The 27,932-nt window shown below is 39.9% G+C and overlaps 2 protein-coding genes across 2 annotated transcripts in view; one reads left to right on the forward strand and one right to left on the reverse strand.

Annotated features, from left to right (window-relative positions):
• The window catches only part of LOC140241837 (BTB/POZ domain-containing protein KCTD9-like), a 90,455-nt gene extending 76,766 nt beyond the window's left edge, over positions 1–13,689 (forward strand). Inside the window, exons 10-11 of the mRNA XM_072321592.1 lie at positions 11,312–11,445; positions 13,387–13,689. Coding sequence (XP_072177693.1) covers positions 11,312–11,445; positions 13,387–13,521 — 269 coding nt within the window. The 3' untranslated portion in view covers positions 13,522–13,689. The remainder of the gene's footprint in view (positions 1–11,311; positions 11,446–13,386) is intronic.
• Positions 13,690–24,119: 10,430 nt separating this feature from the next.
• LOC140241394 (nanos homolog 1-like) lies at positions 24,120–24,692 on the reverse strand. Its single transcript, XM_072321125.1, has one exon. It carries the CDS (start codon positions 24,690–24,692, stop codon positions 24,120–24,122), a length of 573 nt encoding a protein of 190 aa, XP_072177226.1.
• Positions 24,693–27,932: the final 3,240 nt, after the last annotated feature.

The following is a 27,932-nucleotide window of genomic DNA, read 5'->3' on the forward strand; positions in this document are numbered from 1 at the left end:
CGGAATTCCATTAGAGCTCAGATTAACAAGGACCAAGGTGTATGTGCAGTTGGTGTAGATATGTCCAATCAAAGACCTGACAAATCCATTACAACTTGAAAAATATGCAGTGAATTTGCGAATAAGAATTTGCACCAAGATTTGTATGATTAGACTGTCAAAAATCTCATCTCATATAGGCATATATATATTTATATATATATATTTTCTCTTTTTTTTGGGGGGGGGGGGGGCTTTGCCCTTAAATGAAAGATAGAAACTGATAGGCTTTCTTCAGAAAAATGGGTTGCCGGTATATTTCTTGACTCTTTTAGCTCTTCTTTTTTTTTTCTAGTTTTGTTATGAAGTTGTTGGGGTTTTTTGTACTCTCTTTACATAGTAAAAGGAGGCCAACATTCTATCTTCTGCTATGTCGTTTGTCTATGAACCAACAATCTGTCTTTGTAGAATGTCCCAATATCTGGTTTTTGGTTGTTTTTTTAATATGTAAATGAAATCATGTGATATTGTTGCTTTTATGAATTCATTCTGTGTTATATTCTATTGAAAAAAGGAATAACAATAAAGAATTGAATTGAATTGAATTGAGTAGCAGACCATATTTCATATTCAGAAAAAGAATTCATTTCATAAGGACTAAGAAAAATAAAATAATTGAATTGAATTGAATTGAATTGAATTGAATGGCAAACCTTATTTCACATTCGGATTAAGTATTATTTAATCAAGATGATGAAAAATAAAAGAATTGAATTGAATTGAATTGAATTTGATTATAGGCTTTATTTCACATTTGGATTAAGAATTGTTTCATAAAGATTAAGAAAAATAAAGGAATTGAATTGAATTGAATAGCAGACCTTATTTCACATTTGGATTAAGAATTATTTCATAAAGATTAAGAAAAATAAAAGAATTGAATTGAATTGAATAGCAGACCTTATTTCACATTCGAATCAAAAATTATTTCATTAAGATTAAGAAAAATAAATGAATTGAATTGAATTGAATAGCAGACTATTAAAAACGATTAAGAAACCTTCAGAATGGCGATCATTCAAAATAATGAACTGTAACCATCGAATCAGATACCTTCTAAGTACATTTGACATGTCCTTTCAGAGTTTAAAGGGATGGTACAGTATTGGTGAAGCTGGGCTTTTAACTTCTTGCGAGATACCAAGAAAACACTTATGATATATTACAGAGCATACCATTTTAAGAGGAATTCAAAGTTTATTTGATGAAAATCGGGTTTGGAATGACTGAAACATCAAAAAAACAAAGTAAAACAGAGCAATTCTAATAAAGTGTGGGTCCCACATGTTATTAGAATCGCTTTTTTTTTGGATATGTCAGCCATTTCAAAACCAAATTTCATCAAATAAACATTGAATTCCTCATAGAATTACATGCTCTTTCATATTTCACAAGAGGTTTCTCATTATCTCACCAAAAAATGTGAGAAACCTGAAATTAGGTCTCAACCAAAACTATAAGATTTCTTTCAGCACATTCAGAATCTGTCTTCCAAGCTTTTTCAACAACATTTCCAAGTAGAAAAACCTGACCTGTGTGGTCTTATATGCTGCTTGTTTGTTGTACTGTGTCAAAAATTAAATTTAAATGCTAGTGGCAAAAAGTATGCGAGTAACCTGATTTTTACCCTGCTCAATTTTACCATGGATAGTGGTGTCTGAATAGTAAATTTTTGGAATTGTGTGTATAGCATGGGGGATGTTTGGTAGTGACAGCATAATCTTATTTAGCTATACTTGTTCTGAAGGTTCATTAATCTGAAAATTGAATAAAATTTGTATTCTATAGGTTTGTTGATCCCAAACAAAATAGAGTTTGTATTCTATAGGTTTGTTGATCCCAAACAAAATAAAGTTTGTTAATCTCAGAACAAAATAAGGTTTGTAATTCTGAAAGTGTATTAGTATGCATGTTCTGTTCATTTTCAGAATAACAAACATCATTTCATTTTTGGATTAGCAAACTTTTGGAATAACAAACCTATGAAATAATGTGACAAATGTTCAGATTAACAAATCCTTTTACCTTTCTGATTAAAACCAACATGTAGGTGCAGAGAATGTGCGTGTTTCAGAATACCAAACCTGTAGAATAAAGAACCTTTGGAATAACAAACATAACCCATTATTATTAACATATTGGTTAACCTGTTGAGGATGAGTCCTGAGCATATTCAGGCAAGTGTCTATGGGAAATGCGTGTTGTAGCAAAATCAGTCCATCCTCAACAGGTTAAGAAAATAGGGATTGTCCTGTTGTATCCCTATAGGGAATTATGACAATATGCTAGAGGCAAAATGTTAATCACCACCATTAAGGATTGTCATGTGATTTAGGGTTGATTAAGGGTACAAGGATTGTTTGACAAACAATGTAATAACACTGTCAAGTTTTGTATATAGTACATCTAAACATTGATTGTGTAAACTCATCTGTGACACAATACATGTTACAATGAGATATTCAAAACTTGCATGGAGCCCTTCAATTTTTTTTTTAAAGATATCACAGGGCAATCAGGGTAATCAGAAGTAGGGAACCTTCTTAAATATAAATGTGGATTGAGTGAAAGCAGCAATATTAGTTGAACACAGCAGCGAAAGTTTGAGGAAATTTGGACAGCGCATATAAAAGTTATGAGTTTTTGAAAATTCTGTGCCTTTTTTTTTTTGCTAGATAAGAGGAGTGCTACACTTCATATCATCATTATGGACAACAATATACAGAAAATACAAGGAGAATTCAAAAATCTTATTTTTCATGAAAAGTACTTATTCCATTGACTTGTTACTGACATATGTTAAAGGTAAGATTATTCCCCTTTTTGGGTTGAATTTTTTCGTTCTGTGTATTGTCCATATTTACGTCATGAAGTGTAGTAGTGTCATTATCTGGTGATGATAGCAACGAAACTTAAAGATTCATAACTTTTGAATAGATTGTCTGGTTTTCTCCAGTTTTCCTCAAAGAAGGCAACTACATAGTTGTCAAAGATGATATTGCACTGTGGTTTTCAGTGAATAATAATTTCATATTAAATACAGTTTTTGTTCAAAGCAGGAGGAAACATGTAATAAGGTACAAAAATTGCAAATAAGAACTCAAAGCAAATATATATATATATATATATATATTTATATATACAGACTTAGTTGATCTTGCATTAGGAGGGAACATAGATATCAAGAATAACAGCTATAGAAAGTGCAGATGACCGCAGTATTAAGTATAGCTTGAAGGAATGGCATGCCATTTTTTACGTACATTGTTGTACAAGAGAACTGTAGAATCATAAATGCTGCTTGAAGTTTTAAATTGTTAGAAAATGCTTGTGGTGCTAGTGCATGCGTGTTCCTTTGAGGATGCACTTGGGCATACACAATACAGTATGGGTCATATAATAATGTATGACCAGCATTAGTCATAACAAAATCATCAGTCCATCAAATTATATATTGAAAAAAATAAGTAAATTTTAGATTGGTTTAAATAACACAAAAAGGACACTGAGGGTATGTAATTGGTCACCAGTGTCTGGTTTTTCACCTCCAGAAAACAACAACAACAACAACACAATCTTCTCATATTGGTCATTTTGCTTCCAAGTTCCAACAGTCTTACCTCTCTTGTCCAGACATGTCAGGACCGGTGCTCATCCTGATAAGGAATTCAGCCAGATATGGGAGACTCAATGTTTAATACATGCATATGCAGCTGCCTACCCAGTAGTAGCTACATAGCTACATAAAAAGGTCTTCTTTTTTTTTCTGCTGAAAAGTTCTGTCCATGCTCTTGCCGTGATTTGGGGGTAGTGAATGTTTCAATGCATGTTATTTAGATGAAAATTTGATGTGAATGTATGTTGATTATGTTGGGAATAATATGTAATTCATGTGAGATTGTGCAGGAATTTTGTTTCAGCTTGAAATCTCCCCTTTCCCCATAATCATTAGGGGTGCTGTTAGCTATTCCGAAGGTTCGTTATTCCGAAGGTTCGTTAATCCGAAACACACAAATTCCCTATACCTAGAGGTTCATTAATCCGAAAATGAAAAAGGGTTCGTTAATCCGAACATTTGTGGCGTTATTCCGAAGGTTCGTTATTCCGAAGGTTCCTTAATCCGAAAATGAAATAGGGTTTGCTGTTCCGAGGGCTCGTTTATTTGAAAATGAAATAGAGTTCGTTATTTCGAAGGTTCGTTAATCTGAAAATGAAATAGGGTTCGTTGTTCCAAAGGTTCATTGATCCGAAATGAAATAGGGTCCGTAACGAACCTTGGGAATAACAAGCTTTGTGTCATTTTCGGATTAATGAACCTTCGGAATAACGAACCTTATTTCATTTTCGGATCAATGAACCTTCAGAATGACAAGCCTTATCACATTTGCGGATTAACGAACCTTCGGAATAACGAATCTTTGAAATAACGAACCTTAGGAATAACGAACCTTCAGACTAAAGAACCTTCGGAATAGCAAACCTTTCGGAATAACGAACTGTAACCAATTATTAGAAAAAATCACAGTGAGATTGCGTCCGGTTAATAGAGAGAGCCAGATAAGAGAGTTTGGACTGTATTTGTAGTCTACCTAAGATTTGAAATAACTGGATGCATTGCAAAACTTTGGAACCATTAGTCCGAAGAAATGATGATTACTCCCCTAAAAACCTTACTGCAAAGTTAGTTGTTGTGTGCCTCATTCATATTTTGGGGAACTCATCTTGATTTTAGGTTGTTCCAGCCTTGAATTGGATTAGAAGAAATGATTTTCACCTGACACAAACTAGATTATATCTTTTGAAAACTGCCAACACCCATGTATATGATAGACAACATGTTTTATCTTTAAGCATGAATGCCCAATGAGAGGGTTTTTTTTTTTTGGGGGGGGGGAATGGTGGTTGACATGAAGATCTGTACAGCACTAAATGTATTAGAAAGTTTTTGCTTGTCTAGTCTAAAGGGATAGGTATGATATTTCCTAAAAGGTGATATATCCATCAATCATCGACTTAGGTTTTTGTATGTCTGAAATGAAATCCTCTTTGGTTTAATGTGACATTGCTGTTATCTGTTGCTCTAGGCAGTATGTTAGGGTCTCAGATGCTATTTTTACTTTAGATAGAGTGATTGTCACCACCCCCCCCCCCCCTCGCAAAAGATGTCAAAGGCTTTGTGTATTGAAAGTGAGAGCAACATTTCATTCTAAAACCATCTAAACTTTCATCTTGATTTCTCTGGAGTTTTAAATACAATCTGTCCTTCCTGCCACAATGCAGCACATGATCAGTGCATTCGATGATGTACTTTGAATGATAATACTCTGTATAAGGTTCTCTTTCCACCCCCACTCCAATTTATCAAAATCACTTTAGCAGAGCACTGAACTTTTCACTGTCTGTAAAAAGAGAGAGAGTGTGTGTGTGTAAGAAAAAAAAAACAGATTTAAATGAATTTACTCTTTCAACCAAAGTCACTTCTTGGAACTTGTGAAACATTCACAATGCAAAATGAGAAAGAGAGGAACAGAAAAAAAAAAAAATAAGATGATATGAAATATCAAAACAAGAGAAATTCAGAGTTCGGCATCCGATACTAGATTGGACAAGGAAAAAAAGGAAAGAATAAAAGACATTCCAGTTAAGAGAAATAGAAGGTCTAATTTGTTCAGTTTGACTTGTGATATATTGACAATTTGAAGAAAAAGTTTCACACTTTTGATCATTGCCAAGATGATCAGTGGAAATTGATTAGTGCTACAATTGGTCTGCGCTGGATGATTGTGATTAGGAATGCATAGAAGTACAGGAGCATAGTAGTACTGTTTGAATCCAAAATGCTGTTTCTCAATACAGTCCCTTGAATTGCATGGGAGTACTGACATCACCTTGAAACTCCCATTGTTGTTGGTGTAGCTAGTAGGCAAAAGTTGTACTAACTCTCAATTTATTTCAAAGTGCTTAATTTTTGAGAAATAGGCCGCTTGCAGCCCTAAGTGCAATTTGTGGTGAAAAGTCATTGAAAAATTGATTACAATTATCAGCCAGAATATTGCATTTAAATATCAAATGTGATATATAACATTTAAGGCAGAAATTCAGGATAATGACTTCAGTAGAAGAGCAAATAAGTCTCCATGTCAGCCATGCTTCATCATCGTACCTCAAATTTGACAATTTCGTTAAAATGAAGAGCAGAAAAGTGGCAACAATTTCATTTCACAGTTTGCTTTTTTGATCATAAAGGGTAAATCTTCACATTAAATGTAAATTCCTTGGTGTTTGCCCGCAGGTGGTGTAGCTGTCAGTGTGACATTACAGAGAGGAGATTTTCACAAGAGCCGTTCTCATTGCATTTAAAATAATGCATCATTTCGGGGCGTGAACAGGATTGCGACCATAATTTCAAAATGAACAGAAGCAATGTGTTATTTTGCGTGATTGGTGTTGCGATCCAAGTCACACTCTTTTGTGGTTTTCTCTTTTTTTTTTCTTTTTTTTTTACAAATAGTTGTCCAGTGAAAATGTTGACTGCACAAAATTGAATATCCCAAAATATGCCATGTCGCTCCTTGCTATTTTTACCAGCTGTGGCGCACCACAGTTTGAATGTACCTGCGCAGCTCAGCTATTTGCAAATTATCGCTACCCAAGTTTCAAAACTTGTCACAGTTTTTCCAATGAGAACGGCACCAAAGTGATATCAAATTTCTTGGGCCCATTGCCTTTAGAATTCCTTTAACGTTCTATCTGTGTTCAAGAATGTGGCCAATCAGAAGCATTTAAGTGAATCACATGTGTCCTCTTTATTTTTATACTAACATGCCCGTGCAAAAAGAGTACAGCAAAAAAATAATAATAATAAAAATAAGTGCACAGCGTGTTAACTATCATATGACAGAATATAGCAAATGCTTTGTGTAGGTGTATGCCAGCAAGCAGCTAGCTAGCCATGCATGCAGCACATGAAGCCAAACAATCCCTTTGATTCGCACTGTTGTCTGGAAGGCCAATCAGAGAGTGGCCTGACTGCATTGAAATAAAAAGTTTTACCAGCTGATATCGTAGTTGATAGACCCTTGACCCATTTTATATACAGATGTAGGACACTCTCGGGTATTCACATTGTAGTACAACATGCACTCGGCTGCGCCTTGTGAGTGTTGCATCATGTTAAGGGTCCTCGAGTGCGCTGCATCTCCTCTTAAATGCACCCTCACCTGTGCATTATTTGTATATTATAAAATGGGTTCAAGAATGTAGCCAATTGGAAGCGCTGAAATGAGTCACGTGTGCGTGCATTAATTTCTTAGTAAATGCACTAAGAAGAGTCTCTCTTCCACCTCCCTGGCCTGACGTACGTCACAATGTTTACACTAGCAGTGCGCACTCAATCAGTTGTTACAAGTGCATCACGCGCTACTATACGCGCTGTCAATCCTGTAAACAACTTCTAGTTCGGGCCGCGGGCTGCCACAACAGCCGGCGGCCTTTCCTGTGCATAACACGTGGTGTACGTATACTCTTATACGTACGTACAGTACTTATGTGCGGGATTTCCGAGTGCGACGTGCGTAAATGTTTGGGACGAACATCTTCGGACATCTTGACTTTTGAGCGAGTGCTACATGTAGCTGACTGGTATTGACCCACAAAGGTACGTGAATAATGCTGTTAGTTTTCGACCCATTTTATAAAACAAATGATGCACAGGATTATTTCATGGCGTTAGTGAAGGTGCGCACCTTCACTAACACACTCTATCCTGTGCATCATTTGTATAATAATGTATAAGCATGTACGTATGTGACTGTGCATCACAAAACCAACAAAATGTCACACGGCCCGATTTTACATGAGGACTTGAAATATGTAGTGCGGGTCAACCTAGTGATTTTTTGTTTTTTATATTTTCAAAACAAAAAAAAATCTTCTTTCACATGGCATTACAAAATGAATGGAAATGTCTTTTTTGCAGTGTTTCTTGAACAGTTTTGTTTCCTGGTGTGTGTGTGATTAGATTTGACTTTGTAGAGGTTCCTTTTCAGGTTTTTAAGAACACTTTACGCACTCCACTTTCAACTGAGATAACTTTTTACAAGGATGATGCTAACTGCTTTGAAAGTGAGTATTAGTCACAAATGGTACATGCGTATGTGCTACTAGAGTGTGCAAAATTTCAGCTTAATCCGATAATCCCTTCTTTTGTGGCTTGCTATGGAGGTTTATATCCTGTTTTTGTTCCATTCATTGCATAGGAGAGCACCACCTCATGAGATTAAGACTAGAATAGATCCTATAAATTTCAAAGCCTCTTTTTGCAGTATTTAACACATTTTTCTTACTTTCCTTCATTATTTCCATGGGTTGTTAGAGTCCATTTGTATTGAGTTACAGTTTGTATATGTCATTTTAAAGCTTAGAGTCTGCTTTTTAGGAATCTGTTCATAAGTAGAAATTCATGTCCAGTAAGATTTTGGTGTTTTTTGGATGCAGGGTCATATTTACAAGTCACCAGAACTAATGAAATACAGTCAAACCTGTCTATAGTGGCCACCCAAGGGAGACAAAAAAGTGGCCATTATGGACAGATGGCCGCTGTAGACAGGTTCTTTAATATGCTTTTTCTCTTGGAGGGAATTGTTCTTAGTGGTCATATACGGCAGATGGCCACCATAGACAGGAGGTCTAGTGTAAGACGGGTTTGACTGCAGTTATAGCAGAGGAACTCTAAATCCTCATAGCATGATATTGTCAGGGGCACGCTATCATTATTCCTGGATATCACTTAATATTCTGTTGGTAGAGAGACGATCCATTTCAGTTGGAGTTTGAATATTTACAGACTGGCTCTCAGAGTTGTCAAAAGCAGGTTTAGGATATCAAAGATTTGAGATCCAGCATGTCATGGCAGCATTGATTTGTGTTAACCATTTTCAGTAACTTCATGCATGCCCATGCTCATAATTGTAACTTGACAATCTAGTAGGAACTTCATTACCATTCCATTACTCTACCAGCTCCCCCTCCCCTCAAATAAAAGGTTACAGTTTGTAATTCCAATGGTTCCTTATTTCAAAGGTTTGTTATTTTGAGAATGAAATAAGTTTCATTCTGAAGTTTTTTTAATCTGAATGAAATAAAGTTCATTATTCTGAAAGTTTACTGATCTGAAACTGAATGAGGTAGGCCTGCGTTATTCCAAAGTTTCATTAATCTGAAAATGAAAAGAGGTCTGTCGTTCCAAAAGTTTGTTAATCTGTAAACAAGATAAGGCTCTTAATTCCAAAGGTCCGTTATTGGCACCGTCTTTGCATTTTTGGATCAACTAATCTTATTTCATTTTTGGATTAACGAATATTCAGAATAGCAGGATTTCAGAATAATGCCACAAATGTTGGGATTAACAAAGTTAAACCCTTTTTCATTTTCAGATTATCAAGCCTTTAGGTGTACACAGTTTGTGTGTTTAAGTATAGCGAACCTTCAGGATAAGGGCCCGGTCACACTGTCCAAAAGTTACGTAAACACATGAATCACGTAAGAAATTCGAGCCTTACGCGAAACATGCACGATTTACGCATTTCACGAGTTTGTCTGACGTGGAACCTTCGTAGTTGTCCGCCGATGTGCGCCAGATCGGCGCTCTACGCGATTCCAGGTTTTGAACAGCTCAACACTCGGCTTTGCGTAAAAGTTTACGCAGTATTGCGCTGTTTTACGTTATTTTTGCGTAGTTTGCATAGTTCTTATGCAAATAATGCGCGAAATATGCGTGGAATATCAGTGATCATTCGCAAAAATGTTGCCGCTATCGTGTTCATGTGCGAATCATGTGCGATTCATACACAGTTGATCTTTCCGTAGTTCTTGCACAATTCATCAGCGAAAATTCTCGACGGACAAGGACGCACAACCAAATTTCTTGCGTGATTCATTAGTTTACGCGACTTTTGGGCAGTGTGACCGGGCCTTGACTAACATCACCCAAATAAAGATCCCTAACCCCCTTCAAAAGACAAACAAACAAGCAGAAGTGAAGCTAAACAAATTTATGGTGATTCAGTTAAACCACTTGATTTAACTTCTGTCACTTAGTTAGTGTCTGTCCATTAAAAAAAAAAAAAAAAAAAAAAAAAACTTGCTTCTTTTTTTATGTCAATTTAATCACATACTTAGGATGTACCCCGACTATTGAGTGATTGACATTCTTTTACTAAAAAGGAAATTAAATGTTTGCTTTGTCTTTTCACCAATTAATTACAAATATAATACATATTTTTGTTAAAATATTGGTAAACATTCTGCCAGTACAGTGTATGTGTAAAGATGTCTTGACTATTAAACAACATACATCTGCATCAGTCTGATTATGTGTGCACCCTAGTGCTGAGATACAACTCTACAAGGAATACTTTCAGCATGTATGCTTGCAAGCATAGAGCTGTTATAGCAGTACTCCTGCAGGGCAGTCTGTAAATCTGGTTATGTTTACCCTATCATTTTTAAAAAGGCTATGCCTCCACTTAGCAAGATAACATGTGGACTTCTCAGACATGGAACATTCTTAAACCCGTTGAGGACGAGTACCGAGTATACTTGGGCTGGTGTCTGGGAAATGTGTGTTGCAGCAAAATCAGTCCGTCCTCAATGGGTTAGTCCATCCTCAATGGGTTAAGTCCGTCCTCAATGGGTTAAGTCCGTCTGTTTCTTGATTCCCATGACACTTTTTTTTTTTCATCCAAGGTGAATGTTTCTTATCAAAAATTCTGCCTACAAAAGGAGCCAGAGGCATTTTGCTTTTTGGTTCTTCTTCCAATTGTTACAAGTGTGTGGTACCTGTGTTCCAGATCTCTTTAACTAATTGAAGAAGAAGAAGAAAAAAAAGGAAACCCATGACATTCCATGTATTCTCGTCAGTTTGATTAGATTTTGGGCAAAATCCTGAAGCCAAAGGTCACTGAACTCTGGTGTACAAGGAATTACATGTAGGTGGGAAGAAGATGTACAGAGGTGGTAAAGTTCAGTCCCAAAGGTCAAAGCTAGAGTTCAAGGTACTTTACCCAAATATAAATGTACACTTGTATAAGGTGAAAACTTGTGCCAGTAAATAGTGCTTACATGAGAAAATTAACAAAGTGAAACATATGCTGTAGCCAAATTGTAAGTATTTCATTTCACACACACACACACACACACACACACACAATGTGAATTACGACAAATATTCATTGCAGATTTTGTACTTTTTTGTATCTTCATCCTTGCCTAGGTGTTAACATGAAGGGAGTCAACCTGGAAAACAGTCAGATGGCTGGGGTCAACCTCAGGGTCGCGACCCTGAAGAACGCCAACCTGCAGAATTCTAACTTGAGGTGGGCTGTGATGGCGGGCACTGATCTAGAGGTGAGCGGCCATGTCCTGCACCATCCTTTTCATGGAGCTCCCAGATTGACAGTCCAAATTGCACCCCTCTCCCCCACCCCCAACACAAACACAACAGTGTTGACTTTTAGATACAGTTACTGTATGACTGTGTCTTGCCCATCCTATGACCTATATTTGTTTGTATACCATGAAGGCATCATATAGCATTCTGATGTATATGCTTTTTCATGTTAACCCGTTGAGTCCAGAGTATACTCAGGCAAGCGTCTATGGGAAATGCGTGTTGTAGCAAAATCAAACCGTCCTCAATAGGTTAATGCAGAAGCACTCGCTCTATTCTCCTGTTAGATTCATATGATTTTTTTTTTATATTCTAGACAAAAATTACTCAAATTTATAAGGTATCATAGATGTCATATGCTTCAAATTTGAAAATGTCTCTTTTTATCACTGAATCTTCGATCATTCATTGCCAAGTAATTTGTACATGTATCATACTGCCAAGTGCTGATATAGTCTGAGCCACCTTTGTTTTTGCTTGGGTTCCAAGAGAGAATGTTCCAGAGAACAGTTTACTGATAGATGATGACATATTATCATGCACATGACAGAAAGTTGTTAATGCACTTCCCTGGGCATGTAGAATGTTGTTAAACTTATGCGCAATGCCAAAGCCTAGCGACAATCTGCCATGCACAGGAAAGTGCATTAATGACAATCTGCCGTGTGCACGAGGATATGTTTTATGATGTAACAAATTAGAGTGTCTGCTGAGAAGCAGCCAGAGGTCCTTTATTGTCTGCCCTGGTTTGTTTGTTATGCCTCCGCCATGAAGTGGTGCCGGAGGCATTATGTTTTCGGGTTGTCCGTCCGTCCGTCCATCTGTCCGTCCGTCCGTAATGAATTTTGTGGACAGAATAACCAAAAAACCTTTTGAGGTATCCTAATAAAACTTGGCATGTATGTGTATTAGGGGGTGAAGTTGTGCCTATCAACTATTGGGTGTACATGCTCATGGTCAAAGGTCAAGAGGTCAAGGTCAAATACGTAAAATTTCACTATTTCCACCATATCTATGCAATGCTTGAAGATATATTCTTGAAACTTAGTGTATACATGTATTACCCAATCTAAGATTCTCTGGTGAAAGTTTGGGGTCATGAGGTCAAAGGTCAAAAGATCAAGTAAAAATATTAAAACTTCACTTTTTTCTCCGTACTTAGAAATTGTTTAAGGTATCTTCATGGAACATAGTATATATACATGTACTAACTGGCAGTGATTATCTAGAAAATTTAGGGTTCATGGGGTCAAAGGTCAAGGGCAACACTTCAAAATTTTACTATTTCCTTTATATTTATGCAATGCCAACAGGATTATTTTTCTTTTACACTTGGTGTATGCATTTATAACCTAACTCTGGAAGTATCTTTTATTTTCTTTCTTTTTTTTTTTTGCCTCAAAGGTCAAAAGGTCAAAGATCAAGTGAAAGTGCTGAACTAACTTTTTCCTCCATATCTCGGAAGTGGGTCAAGTTATCTTGAAACTTATTACATATTTATCCATGTTCTGCCTGACAGTGATTATCTTATGAATTTTAGGGTCAAAGGCCGGATGAAAATGGTAACAACTTACTATTCAATACAGAAATTGCACTTTTTCTCCATACCTTGAAAATTACTCAATGCATAAACATATGAATGGGTCAAAGTTAAGTTAAAGTCCTTGAATCCCCAAATGCATGCTCTCCTATTCATCCAATTAAAGCTAGGTCAGGGAAGATGAACATTCAACACATTTGTGACAAACTTGTCATTTCATTATTTTGCCAATTTTGTGAAAATGTAATCACACATTGTCCACATGTACTATAGACCTATTAGGAGAATCATGCATTATGGCGGAGGCATACCAGTCGCCATAGCGACATTTCTAGTTTTGTTTTTTTGTTTTTTTCAGAACTGCAACCTCACAGGATGTGATCTGCAGGATGCCAACCTGCGAGGAGCCAACGTCAAGAACGCCACTTTTGAGGAGATGCTGACACCACTGCACATGTCGCAGAGCGTGGCAGGTAACTATCCTCCCAGATAGAGAGGCGCAGCGGAGGGGGTGCGGGGAGTGGTCCACTGCCCTCCCTGGTACTTCCGGGCTGTGCACCGTTACTGCTTCTACCACTGGGAACAAACTGGTTGGCACTCAACTACCACCACTACCACCACCAATACTACCGCCACCACCTTCTTATCCTGACACCGGTAGAGAGAGAGGGTAGGAGTTGCACCCCTGCTGCCTGGTAGTACCCCCCGGAGCATTGTAAAGCCTTCCTCACTGGAGCGCTAACATCATGGCATCTCTAAGCCTGGTGTAAAGACTAACTCTATTACTAAAGAAAGACACAGTAGACCTAAATAAAGATGTGCTTTAATGTTTCATCTGGCCAGAGAAGACATAATCAGATGAAAAGAATCGAACTTTGAAAGCAAACTTGTAGCGCATTGCTGCATTTGTAATATGCTCGGCCGCGTGCAGTGATTTCGTACAAAAAGGTCACGCTTGCTTCTATTTCACTGCAAAAAGCAGGCAAAAACTGAATGCCGATGCCGTTGAGTTCCCTACAGGGCACGCCGACGGAATGAGGTTACTAATAGCAAGTGATGCCAGATGAGTGTGGAAGCATCTGGATTAACCCTTGACCCACCACATTGGTCACCTGTCCATAGATTTTTGTGTGAAATTTGTGCACATTTGGCTCGTTGGCATGGAAAGGATTAATAGCAAAGGGATACCATGCCTGCCTGGAAGCAGCCATTAAACAGCCAGCCATCCCAAAGTTATAGCATCTGATTTGGATTTTTATGAAGTATCGTTCTGTTGTGGAAAAAAAAGCAACAAGACTAAACCAAAAGGAAATGGTATGGGACAGTGAATAATGCAACTTTTAAGACATAAGTGGAAACATGAGTAATGTAATGTATCAATGATAATGTCGCTTGCACAACTGAATGCATTATAACCACTTGTTCGTCTGAAAGCAAAAGAGGTTTGTTTGTTGTTTTAGCATGACTGTCAACCACAGTTTTCTTGGGCTTCCTATAGATGTAATAATGATGCAAGTATGTTTCCCATATTTACATATTGTGTCCAGTGATGTAGTGTGGTTGTGCATGCAGGAGATTATGACTCTAACTCATGTGGCATACTTCAACCCTCTTATCTATATTTGCATGCTTTATAAGTGTTGGAAGCCATGATTTTTCACCCTAATCTTGGAGTTTGACATTCATACAGGATGTGGCTAAGCTATCAAGTTGTTGATTTTTTTGACAACATTCAAATTTCATCCAACAATTCACTCTTTGGTGTTCTTATGTCTGCCACTTATCCAGGTAACCATGGTGATGGGTCACATATAAACAACAAAACACCCAATAGTGCTCAAGTATATAGCATGATCCTGCAATTTATGATTGATGAACCTGTAACTGTTCACTATCTTAGACTCCGTTTATGCCAAAGGTCTGGACCAATCAAGCTGCAGCTCAGCGCAGGTGCAATTGCAGGGATTGGCCCCCGCAACTTTGTGCGTTTACACTGAGAAGTCGGGCCGTTGGCACAGTTTTGCTTTCTCGATCCCGTCGTCGTGGCATGCTAACCTTACTCGTGAACAAAAAGAATGCCGTCATATGTTCATTTGAATGCAGACCCAAGGCATGAATGAATATCTGTAACATCACTCTCATGAAAATCTGTCTGCTGGTAGTTTTGTAACATACTCAATTTCCCAAGCTTGGTCTGACTGACCTTTATCTGTTCATGTCCAAAGTTTCACACCAAAAGGGCTTATTTCTCGGCAGTTATTTGCCATACAGATTTACAATTTTTTTTTGCAACATTCTAATGTGTGGCCGTGGCCTGAGCTTTTGTGTTAACGTAGTCTCAGTGGTCACTTTCGAGCAGAGTATTGTGGTTGAATATATGCCCGCACTGAATGTATGACATCATTTATTATGTTATGCTCAACACATGTAATCTACAAATGGGCACCAGGGACAATTGTGACTCCTGTATCATGACTAAAGCGTGTGTGAAACTTCAGTGTTTGTGCGCCACTTGAAAGTTCAGGCTCGTTTGATGTCTGCGGACATTAGTTACGATCACCAGTGTACTGTATGTAAACTTGTTTCCAGAGAGTGCTGCGAGCTTGAGTTTCGTGTTGTTTTGTTTTGTTTTGTTTTTTTGATATGGAATGTTTTTCCCCCTGTGTCTTCGTATTAATTCTGCGGATGTGTAGTGACTGCAAAGATGCCTAAGCAAGAAAGAAAAAGTAACTCGACACTCCGCACGCCTTATCAAGACTTGGGTGACGGACAGTAATGGCTTGTAAGGTGGACATCGCATTAATTGCATCAAGTGGTACTCTCCATTCGCGGGGTCCTGCGTATTGACAATGGGATATCATGTAACGCGGGAGTGCGAGGCAGATAAAAATCTCTAATGGCAGTCTGGGGTCCTTTAATAATCCCTTTGCTTTGGGTGGGAGTCGCTGAACCTGTGGTAGATTACATTTCTCATCCAATCTTTTAAAGACGTTATCTGCTGTTCTCATGACAGGAAGTCACCTGACCTGCTTTTGCAGCAGTCTTTTTCGGAAGACAGCCGCAGCAGGATTTGAAATGCAGAGGATTGTTTTGTTGGGTTGTTTTGTTTGTTTTTTTATTTTGTGGAGGGGCGGGGGTTTCCTTGAGAGTGTTCAGTTATGAATAGTTGCTTTTTATGCTGTTGCCTTGACTTAAACTCGGAAACAAAGCAAATGCAGGGCAGATGGTTGTACCAGAACATAGGACTAACCTAGTCTTCCGACTGCAATTTTTTCATAAACTGGCTGCAGCCGAGTCCACAGTACCGCTGTCTAGTAAGAAGTAGGTGACTGGTTCATATCTGTGCCTAGCTCCTTCATTTGTTTTGTTTTGTTTTTTTTTTTTTTTTGGGGGGGGGGGATTGTGTGTATTATGATATGGATGAAACATGCAATGTTACTCTAATAGCAATAGCCAACAAAAAAAAAGAAAAGAAAAAGAAATTATGAGATGTATATGATGAGCTGGCTTCAGCCGAGTCCACAGTGCCCCTGCCCAGTAAGAAGTAGGTGACTGGTTCATATCTGTGCCTAGCTCCTTCATTTGTTTTTTTTTTTTTTTGGGGGGGGGGGATTGTGTGTATTATGATATGGATGAAACATGCAATGTTACTCTAATAGCAATAGCCAACAAAAAAAAAAGAAAAGAAAAAGAAATTATGAGATGTATATGATGAGCTGGCTTCAGCCGAGTCCACAGTGCCGCTGCCCAGTAAGAAGTAGGTGACTGGTTCATAACTGTGCCTGGCTCCTTCATCTATGTGGTTTTTCTTTCTTTTTTTTTTTTCTCTCTTTTTATGTGTATTATGATTCAGATGAAACATGCAATGTTACTCTGACCTACAGCCAAGGAAAAAAAATTTATATATATATATATATATATATATATATATATATATAAACCGACTTCAACTTAGTCGGCAGTGCCGCTGCCCAGTAAAAAGTAGGTGACTGGTTTATATCCGTTACTGGCTCCTTCTTCCTGCTTGTTTGGTTGTTTTGGTTTGTTTATTCTAATGTGTATAATGATACAGATGAAACATGTAATGTTACTCTGAGTAGTGGCCGCAAAAGAAATCAATATATATATGATAAACAAATTGAATTATGGTGTATGTGGAATTTTAACACATTTTTGATAATAATCATTATTATGAGTTTCTAAAACCTTACAAAGTAGTAAAGAAGATTTTGTCCTGTTCCTTCAGAAAATTTGACTGGAGATGATTAAGTTAAAATATGCTCTATGATCTCCGTCAGAAACAGCTGGTTTCAGAATAAAATCTTAATTTTTATGAGAATTCTCTCCTAGATTAGGGGAAAGGATTCAGGCACTCATACCAGTCCCAGATTGATTCGTGACAAGTGAATTAAATTGAGTTTTTCCACAAGGCTGTCCTTCATCCAAAAGCTTATGTCTTGTCTGTCAGTGGAAGGTAAAATTGTTTCAGGAAATGTATCTTGCTGCAAGTTTTTTTTTCTTTTTTTTTCTTATCTTTATTGATGCTTTTGTTTGTTAGTTGATCTAAAATGTATTTTCCAACTTTTCCCCAGGTTCAAGGAGGAAGGGAGGGATGTACATGTATGCCGTGGACAACATTCCTTGTTAATAAAAAGAGCACTGTAGCACACACACCTACAGTGCACTCCCGTCATAAGGGACGTGGTTATATATAGTTATATTCTGGTTACAACAAAGTCAAAATTCAGGCTGCAACATTATCCACTCTTTGTTCTTTATTGTTTATTTTGTACGGTTATGACGGAATTTCAATGTAACAAAAGAAAATTGCCGGTCCCAAGGACTTTGTTATAATGGGGGTCCATTGTATTGGTTAAAATGTCATATTATTTCATACACACTGCTGCTGTTGCATAATGGCAAAAAATGCTTCTCAAAATCAGAATAGATACATTTTGTTGTTGTTGTTGTTGTTGTTTAGGTTTATTTTTTGTTTTTTTGTGTTGTTGTGTTGGGGTGTTTGTTTGTTTTGTTTTTTCTTGGGGGGGGGGGGTCCTGTTGACATTTTTGGCTTCTTTAACTTCATAGATTGAGCAGCCTTGGGTAGGCACTGCTGGTCACCCAGTTTGCTTTGTGGACACTGTCTTGTACACAGGGTACTTTTGCTCCTATGTGTAGATAATTTATTTTTTTCTTTTTTAGGTTTTTCTTTCTTTTCTTTTTTTTATTTCATAAATTGATTTGGGATGATGGGGATTGTTTGTGATATGAGATATGTCTAATTGAGCAGCAAACATTGGATACATGAGGGTAGGTTTTGATTTCAACCAGGATATAGTGTGGTGTGGTCCCCATGCATCAACCTTGGCCATCCATGACTGGGCGAAAAGTGCTGGCCAAGAATGTGATCGAGTTACTATCTGTCCGCTGTGACCATGACTTTGTTTACTTTGCTGTTGTTGTCGTTGTCACCATTGCCGTTATCATTATTATCGTATGAAAGAATAGTTTGGAAGAAAGGACAATATGGGGTCATGTGATGTGAATATGATTATGACCGACCCATACTTTCTGTCTGTGCACTCTTTTACAGGACACTCCTGACTTTGGCCGATACATCATTCAAGTAATAATGACAACACTGTCACAAACATACCTGTAAACCCACTCCATGCTTTCCCTCTTTAAGAAGAAAAAAATGAATAAATCTGCATCTGGAAAGTAAGTTATCTGTTTTGCAAATCATATCAGAAAGTATGGACTCTATTTTAAAGGGATTCTATAGTTTTGGTTGAGATATGGCTGAGATATCCCAAAACAAAGTAGAGGTCTTGATAAATGATGGGACCCACCTTTTACTAGGACCACTTTATTTTACTTTATTTTTGGATATCTCAGGCATTTCAAAACCAATCTTCATCAAATAAACTTTGAAATCCTTTTAGAGTTGTATACTCTGTAACATTTCATAAGAGGTTTCTCATTATCTCGCCAAAAAGTTGGGAGACCTGAAGCCCCATCTCATCCAAAAATATACCATCCCTTTTAAGAGATGAACCCTTTTTAATAACAACAAATCATCGCTTGGACTTAATTATTGTGACAGGGAATGTACAATGTATGAATATTCAGTGAAATTTGTGTGGAATGTTTTTGATTTGCCACCAGTATTTCAGAGTAGCAGTAAAGCATCCTATCTGTTCTAAAAGAGTTGTGTAAACTTTGTGCAATTGTATTTCTTCTCGCTAAGACCTAGAGGAGAATTATGAGTCCGTTTTAGTGTCTCACAATGGACATGGTAATGTGTTGTGTTAAGTCATGAAGATTACGTCCAAGCTAAAGGCACATACTTTTTTTTTTTTTTTACAAACGTGTTGTCACTGTCAGTCATTTGCATTCAAATTATTTCTTTTGTCCATTCATTTCACGCAAAGTACTGTGCCCAGTATATGGCTTAGTTTATTTATTGTACCTCACTGCATCCTCCAATGTAATTGGTGGAATTAACTTGTCAAAAGTAGTGCTTGACAAAACAGTGTTGCTTAATAAAAGAAATCTTCTTCGTCGATGGGAATGATCATCAGGGGAGGAATAGATGCAAAGTAAACAGTGTTGTGGTTCAGTGAAAGTTGGGCAATAATCATAGAACAATTATTGTTGACCAAGGCATAGCAATTCTCTTGAAACAGCATTCTATAGATTGAACTGAATTGTAGCGGGGTTTCACGATAATAGCATCGCTATGTGCTATTACTGCTTTCGGATGTAGTTTTCAAAGAATCATTTTGCCATTTCATTCTTTTAATTTGATTTATTTTTTTTCAGTTTCCAACAGAAATTATATATAATCATGTTAGCACAACATCATTATCTAAATACAAAATGTTTCAAATATTTTGCATATGTATGTAAATTGTTCCAAGGAAAACAGAATTCAAACCAAGTCATGTGGAATTAACATTGTGTTAAAAAATAGGTAGTTATGTGTGCTGTTTGAGATGGATTAATCAAATCCAACATTATAAACACATGTTTTTATGTTGTTTGTGTAATTGAATTTGAAGCATCACACACGCAATCTAAAGTAAGATTGTGTTTTGTTTCAGTCATCCAATGGCATAAAGATGATATTTATTTTAGAAAAAGGAAGATTCATTCATGACCAAAGGAAATCCAAGGGGAGATCAGTGTGATGATATTCCTGGGTATTCCCATGGCTGCTGGGTAGTACAACCCATGCAATGTTAGGATCATTATGAACGAGAAATTTATTGTCAGATGGCCTTAGAATATTCCATGTATGATTTACTTTCAAGACATTCTTACCATTTCTCCAGGTTTTTTTTTTTTCTTTATTTGATTTGTTATCAATTTTTTAAAGAAACTTTAGTAAATGTTCTGATGGCTAGTAGCTAATACCTTTTCTTTTGAAATCAATTTTCTCAATTTTTTAGTTGATTGTCTTGTCTTTTATTTTTTTGATCTATGAAATTTTGAATCCTTGAATATACTTTGCAGTGACTATGCACTTTTCGTCAATGATTTTTCATATCTGATTGGAATGACTACAATAAATGACACTCGATGCGATCTGATTGTTGATGTAAGAAGTAAAGTACCAACTGATGCTAAAAACGCAAAGATTTGATTCGTGGGCATTAATTCCGTGTTGAAAGAGCACACGATTTTGATTAGGTTGCTCCTTGATCAACATTTATTTCTTTTTATTGAGTGGTAAAAAGTGTGTATATAGAGAAAGATATTATATGATGAAGAGTTCATTTTTTTTTTATGATCAATGAATGTTATACAAATCGTGTCTTTCCGAATTTTTATTGATATTTTTGTGATGCAAAATCATTGCGTGGTGTATAGATGGAATGATTTATGTATTTGTGATTAATCTATCATGATATGCCATGGATAATTTCATGACTATGTGTGATGCCACAAGTCCCTGTCAAGTGTATATTTAACATGACATCCGTTGCTCATGTGTTGGTCTCTCGGATGTCAGTATAGGAATACCAGAGTGTGAAACAGTGTAGGTATCAAGCATAGCAGCCTGTGTGCCTATTTGGAAGAAAAGGAATATATATATATATATATATATATATTGTGGCGAATTGTTCGCAGACATATAATCCACTCCTGACACCTAGTGTGGCGAATGTTCTGTTCCGCAATGTCGCAGTCATATATATATCCCTCTGGTCCTTACACCATATGTGTTGTAAATGACTTTGGTGGTAGATGTGTGTGATGATAGATTGGTGTCTACGACGAACTTCGGTCAGGATGGCCAAGCTAGGCGCGAGTTCGTTCGGCCGCAATATACGGCCCAAGATACCAGTTAATTCCTACCATCAATTTATTCCTACCAGTTATCTACCAGTTCTCCATCAACAGTCCATCATACCAGCTTCGCACATTAACTACTAAATTACGTCTACCAATAGAACTATCTTTACTACCAGTCACCACCAAAGACCACTCACCTGCACTCACTTAATATTCTCACGTAGGAAAAATCACTCTTCCCTCGATGGTTTAACTTCCAACTGGTAGTATTTAATTCCGAATACTTCAATAACAGTCCAACACGCGTTTACAGTTCACTGCGCCGACCCGGTCTTGCTACCATCAAATCCCGAACCGTAAGTCCCGTTCCGGCACGCTTATCCGTCTCAACTCGACCGCTCTGCACGTTTCATACACAGATCTAGGCTTGGCTAGCAATCAGGAACACATTATCCTGACCATCGCCTCCACTAGACTGTTCGTACACAGCTCAAGCTTTGACAGCTCGATGCAACTCAACACGTACTACGACATGTCTACCCTATCCGTCCCAACTCGACAACGAACCGAAATCTTAATTGCCCTATTATATTTTTACTCAATAATTATAAGCGTAGTTAATCAATATTTCCACCACTAGAACACCAATAGGAGGAGCAATTCTTACCAAATCCCTACATATTTAGTCTCAAATTACTGGTATCTATTATTTCTCTCTGAATCATAAATCATCTTACCCCCTCCATGCCCCTATCTTACGTAATATTCAATAATTTAACCAAAACCGGGATTTTTGGACCTCGCTTAGTAACGTCATTACCAAATAATAATCGATTACACTTTAGTACTATCGATAGTGAATTATCAATACACAGCTTATTGTATACAGGCTATACAGCGGAATTGATCGATTTCGCTACACGACCCCCCGACCCACCAAGCTCGGTCCCCGAGCTTATACCACTTAATATTCTGAACACTTTAAAACATCAACACTCTTAACACCAACCGACCTCCATTACATTCCGACTGGTATCAACTACCAAAACAGTCATACTGGTGTCCACCACCAAATCTTTTAAAACATCATCTTATTTAAAACAACACTCATTGCTTCTTTCGAACCATAAACACTATGTACATTCTAATGCTACTTCTTCAACCTTGTCTATTACCTTTGCTTCCAACATGGACACAACAAACTCTAACTTTGAGAAGAAGAAAAAGTCTAAGGCTCCAAAACCAGCCGTCATATGTACCAATCGCAATGTTGATACCGATATGATTCTACCAACTCTTCCGAACAATTCTACCAACACCTGGTATCGCTTTAATCACTTTACTCCACTACCTCTCGGGACGATTACATCTCCGTACATAAACTGCACTGATTCCAACCTAATACCATCGTTTTCTTTTGAGAACAATTACATTGGTAATGTCCATCAATCTTCAAGAAATGTTCAACTGTAACAACTTAATGTCCAAATTAAATTGGGCAGATTAAATTTAGCGTCCGTACCTGCCCACGCACTTCTACCAAGTTTCGCTTCCACTACTTTTCCTCCACGGTTTCCGTCACTACCTCCAAAAACTCGCCACCGGTCGTCAGGAATCGCTCTGTCTTCCTGGTCCACGTTCGGCCAGGCCGCAACACCAGCGTCTCGGTAGCGCTGAAACAGGTCTTTCCTCTGCGACGTAATTCTCCTAGCCTCCCTCGGATAATCCCCCTGTCAATGTCGGATGGTGACACCTGGACCCCGATTTCACATGTTACCGGGGATTTGACTTCAGGTACCACGTCCTCGATCACGAATCGCCTCCTTCCGCCTGTCAGGTCGAGGAGCCCGCCGCCATAGTTGTCCTCATCCAGCACCGGGGTACTGCTTCCCTGAGAGGTGACACTCCTCTCCGGGCTAACGCTCTTCTCAGGGGTGCACCTCTCAGGCGTGCGTCGGGAAGAGGTTGAAGTAGAGGGGTGCAGGGGAGATCTACTCCTGGGTCTGCTTTCCGTTGACGGCGGCTTCTTATTCTTAATTGGCGCATAAACTGGGGTTTTCAGATGTACGCGCCCTGGAGCTACATCAGTGGCGTGAGTTCCATAGTGGCGTTCTAATTCTCGCCTGTGCAGCGTCTGGAAAGCACAGCGATCGCACTTAAATTTAGGGGTGTGCACGTCGAATTCGTGTCGTTGCATCGAGCTTCTACTTGAAAAGGATTGCCGGCACACGTTACAATGGTAGACCTCTCTCCTATCTGAACAGGACTTGGGCTTGGGGGTAGACATCGTTCTGCATATTCGACAAATAATACCAATCGAATGTTACTCATGTCTTTAGTCAAATTCCTACAGTCATTAGGGAGCTTTAGATTTTGACGCGCGGACGTTTGAGCCGACGCTTACGCTGGACGTTCTCCTCTCCCTGCGTCGTGTGGAAAAGTAGCTTTAGATTACGCTGGGACGCAACGTATAAAAAATAAAATCGCGCCCCCATATGATCAGTGCATGAAGAAGCTCTCTACGTCGCAAACTGTGCGGACGTGAAAATAGCCGAGTACGCGTAGTGAAAAACTCAGGCGACGCAAGCTAAAAATAGATTGACTTTACGCGCGCTACTGCGCACGCTCAGATCATGTTTTTTTCCTTTGAACGTCCGCGCGTCTAAAATCTAAAGCTCCCTATTCATACACATCTTATAATCAATTCTTGCGAAGCTGGTATCTGACATAGTCCATATTCGCTGCTGCTTCTTCTCTTCCGGTGTTAGTTGCTGGACGCTGGCGGTGCTGCTACCTAGTATCACAGCTCCTAAGCCGTCCGGTAGCATTCCGTGGGGTTTTGAAATACAGCCCCGCTGTGCTGACGTCACTGGTAGATCCCGGCCCTGCTGACCCAGGCAGCTTTTTCTTCTTTAATAACGGACAGTACTTAATGGTGTGAGCCTCGTCCCTGGTGGCGCGACAAATCGGGCATCTGTATGCCCGAAGCACAGGACAGGTAGTTTTTCCGTCTATGGACTTCAGCGCATGGCTTCCGTAGACCTGCAAACTTTCACCATTGTTTTTGCAGAAAACGCACCAGGGCACTGATCTGCTGAGTGGTCCATCACTTCCATCTCGTCCTCGTAGAGCGGTGATGTCTGGTAGAATCCCCTCGTTGCTCAGCCAACGGCTACCAGTTGACAGACACCCAGCTGCATCGCCATCCTTCCGTAAGGCCGGATACTGGTATCTCATCCCTAGGTCCTGGGATCCACTCTTTTTCGTCACTGTCGCTTTACATTCGTTCGACCCCAGGTAGCTATTGAACGGGCCTCGCACCTGATCGAAATCAAAGAACTGGTTGCCCGTCTCTTGGTCCATGGTCTCCCTCTTCTTCTTCCCGTTGATACCAGCTTACTCAGCCCGAAATAATCGTTGAAGGGACTGTACAAATCGTCCCCTTTGGAAGATGCCATGGCGTCGCCTGCACTGCACCTGCACATTAATAATACCACAGTCTTTAATCCTCTTTATTTAGCTCGTCGAATATATTCGAGTACCACTCGATTATTTAGATTCGTTACTTAGTGCCTAGTTATCTATAATACTGCGGCCGACGCCTATCCCTCCTCGGATAACGTCTTCCTCCATTCCATTCATCACCGTCGTATGCTGTAGGCACAGTCGGAGACTCCCGGTTCCTAACTGGCGGTTGAGAATCCACTTCTCCCTCTTCATAGGTAGAGGGGTGGGTAGCATCAGCTTCTCCCAGCCCTGACTCTTCCAGCTCTTCGTCGGCAGCAGTACCTTGCTGCTGGGTTCCAGCCTGTACCGCCTCCCTGTTTGGTTCGAACTCCCAAACTGGTCTTGGTACCCCCGTGTACTGCTTCAAACGATCTACGTGGACAACCAATTGCTTGGAGCGAGGCGTCAACTGGAGTCGAACAGTCACGTCGGATAACTTGGTGACTATCAGGTACGGTCCCAGCCATTTGGTCTGCAGTTTTGGACTCTGGCCTTTCACCCTCATCTTGCGCCGTAGCCATGCATACTGGCCTTGGTTGAAGACAGATCCATAGGCCTTCTGGTCATAGAACTGTTTCTGCTTCCTACAGGCCGACATCTGTTTTGCCCTGGCTCGGTTGTGGGCCCTCTGCATCCGAATCCATAGCCCCTCCGCGTAATCGGTCTGGAGGTCCTGCTGGCCGTCAACATCATCTGGCGTGACGAGATCCCCGGGTAGTACCAATTCTCGCCCCAACATTAGCATGTTGGGAGTTTCCCAAGTTGATTCCTGAGCACAGCTACGGTAGGCACAGGTGGCGAAAGGGAGGAGTTGATCCCAATCCTTTTCCTGCCTCTCCACGTCCAGTAGTGCAGCAACTGTGTCTATTAGTGTGCGGTTGTACCTTTCTACGAGCCCGTCTGACTTCGGGTTGTAGGCTGTGGTCCTGGTCTTGTTTACCCCCATCAGTTTGCAGACTTCACTGAAGACTTCAGAGATGAAATTGCGGCCTTGGTCTGAATGCACGAATCTCGGCACTCCAAATCGACAGATGTACTCCACTACCAACTTCTCCGCCACTGTCTCCGCCCTTTCATCTGGTATTGGGTAGGCCTCCATCCATTTTGTGAAGTAGTCGCCAATCACCAGGATGTACTTGTTCCCATGCTTGGTCCAGTGCCACCCTCTCCATCGGGAACCCACTAATTCTTTGTTGTAGTGGTGCTCGATTAGCTTTACCAGGACACTTCCTTCTGGCACATACGTCACATTGTCTCAGGGCGGAACGAACATCAGCCGCTATGCCGACCCAGTAGTACCGCAACTTCAATCGTCCCAGTGTCTTCTTGAAACCAAAATGTCCCCCAGTAAGAGCTGAATGGACCTCACGTATCGCATCCTTGATGAGCGCCTTTGGTAGGATGGTTTGTCTTCGGGTGTTGGTACCATCCGCTGACTCCCACCTGCGGACCAGCACGTCGTCTACCACCTCCAATACGTCCCAGTGCTCCAACAATCGAGTTGCTTTTTCAGGCCAAGATGACACCACTTCATTGGCTGGCTTTTCCCCTCGAATCTTCGCAGCTCTCACCACTTGTATGTCCTCATCCTTCTCCTGAAGACTTCCAATACTCGGGGCTCCCAACGCCTCCTCTGTCAGTGCTCTGACTTGCCCGGGTGGGGTTTCTTGGTCCCGGCCATACTGCCTACATGGTCTCCGAGATAGACCGTCAGCATTTCCATGGCTCCTCCCCTGCCGGTGCTGTATCTCGAAATCGTACTCCGATACCAGCTCCAACCATCGTGCCAGCTGCCCTCTGGGGTCCTTGAATCGGACCAACCACTGCAATGATCCGTGGTCAGTGCGGATGATCACATGCCTTCCATAGAGATATTGTCGGAACTGGTTGAGGAAGGCTACCACTGCCAGTAACTCCTTCCTGGTGACACAGTAGTTGGCTTCTTCCCTACGTAACGTGCGGCTCCCGTACGCAATAACTCTCTCAATCCCTCCTTGTACTTGAGACAGCACGGCTCCGATTCCATGCTGACTGGCGTCTGTATCCAAAATGTAGTCCCCTTCTGGGCAGGGATATGCCAGAATTGGAGGTGACACCAGTCGTTGCTTCAATTCGTCGAAAGCCTCCTGGCATTCCTCTGTCCAGAGAAACTTCTGGTTCTTTTTGGTGAGTTGGTGGAGTGGTCTAGCGATCGAAGCAAATCCTTCCACAAACTTCCGGTAGTAGGAGACCAGTCCTATGAAGCTCCGCACCTCTTTGATGCTGTTTGGTTTCGGCCAATTTTGGATGGCCGCGACCTTCTCTGGCTCTGTGGTTACCCCAGCAGATGAGACGATGTGCCCCAGGTATTCCACACTAGTGTGGAACAGTTGGCACTTAGCTGGTTTCAATTTCAGACCAGCTCCACGCAATCGTTGGAACACAGTTTTCAGTCGACCAAGCTCCTCTTCCACCGTCTTACCAAAGACGATGACATCGTCCAAATACACCAGTAGCGTCTCCCACGTCAGGCCTGCCATCACTCGATCCATCAGCCTCTCAAACGTGGCCGGTGCATTGCATAGGCCAAAGGGCATGACCCGCCATGCATACAGACCACCATTGGCAATGAATGCTGACTTCTTCTTGGCTTGTTCATCCAGCTCCACTTGCCAATACCCGCTTGCTAAGTCGAGTGTAGAGAACCACTGAGCCCCACTCAGCGCGTCTAGTGTCTCATCGATTCTTGGTAGAGGGTATGCGTCCTTCAGCGTGACAGCGTTCAGCTGGCGGTAGTCCACACAAAAGCGCTTACTACCATCCTTCTTCCGTACGAGAACCACATTGGATGCCCAAGGACTACTGACCCGCTCGATCAAGCCCTGGGAAAGGAACTCGTTTATCTGCTTGTCAATTTCCTGTCGTTGTTCCATTGGATGCCGCCTTTGTGCTTGTCTCACTGGCCTAGCGTCACCGGTGGAAATCGTGTGTTGTACCAAATCAGTTCTGCCCAGGTCCGTTGGTCCTTGGGAGAAGACATCAGCAAATTCGCACAGCAATTCGGCCACCAATGAGTGGTATTGCTGCGGAACCTCTTGAATACTACGATTTAGCAGC

This window comes from Diadema setosum, chromosome 18, assembly GCF_964275005.1.
Source record: "Diadema setosum chromosome 18, eeDiaSeto1, whole genome shotgun sequence".
Lineage (NCBI taxonomy): Eukaryota > Metazoa > Echinodermata > Echinoidea > Diadematoida > Diadematidae > Diadema > Diadema setosum.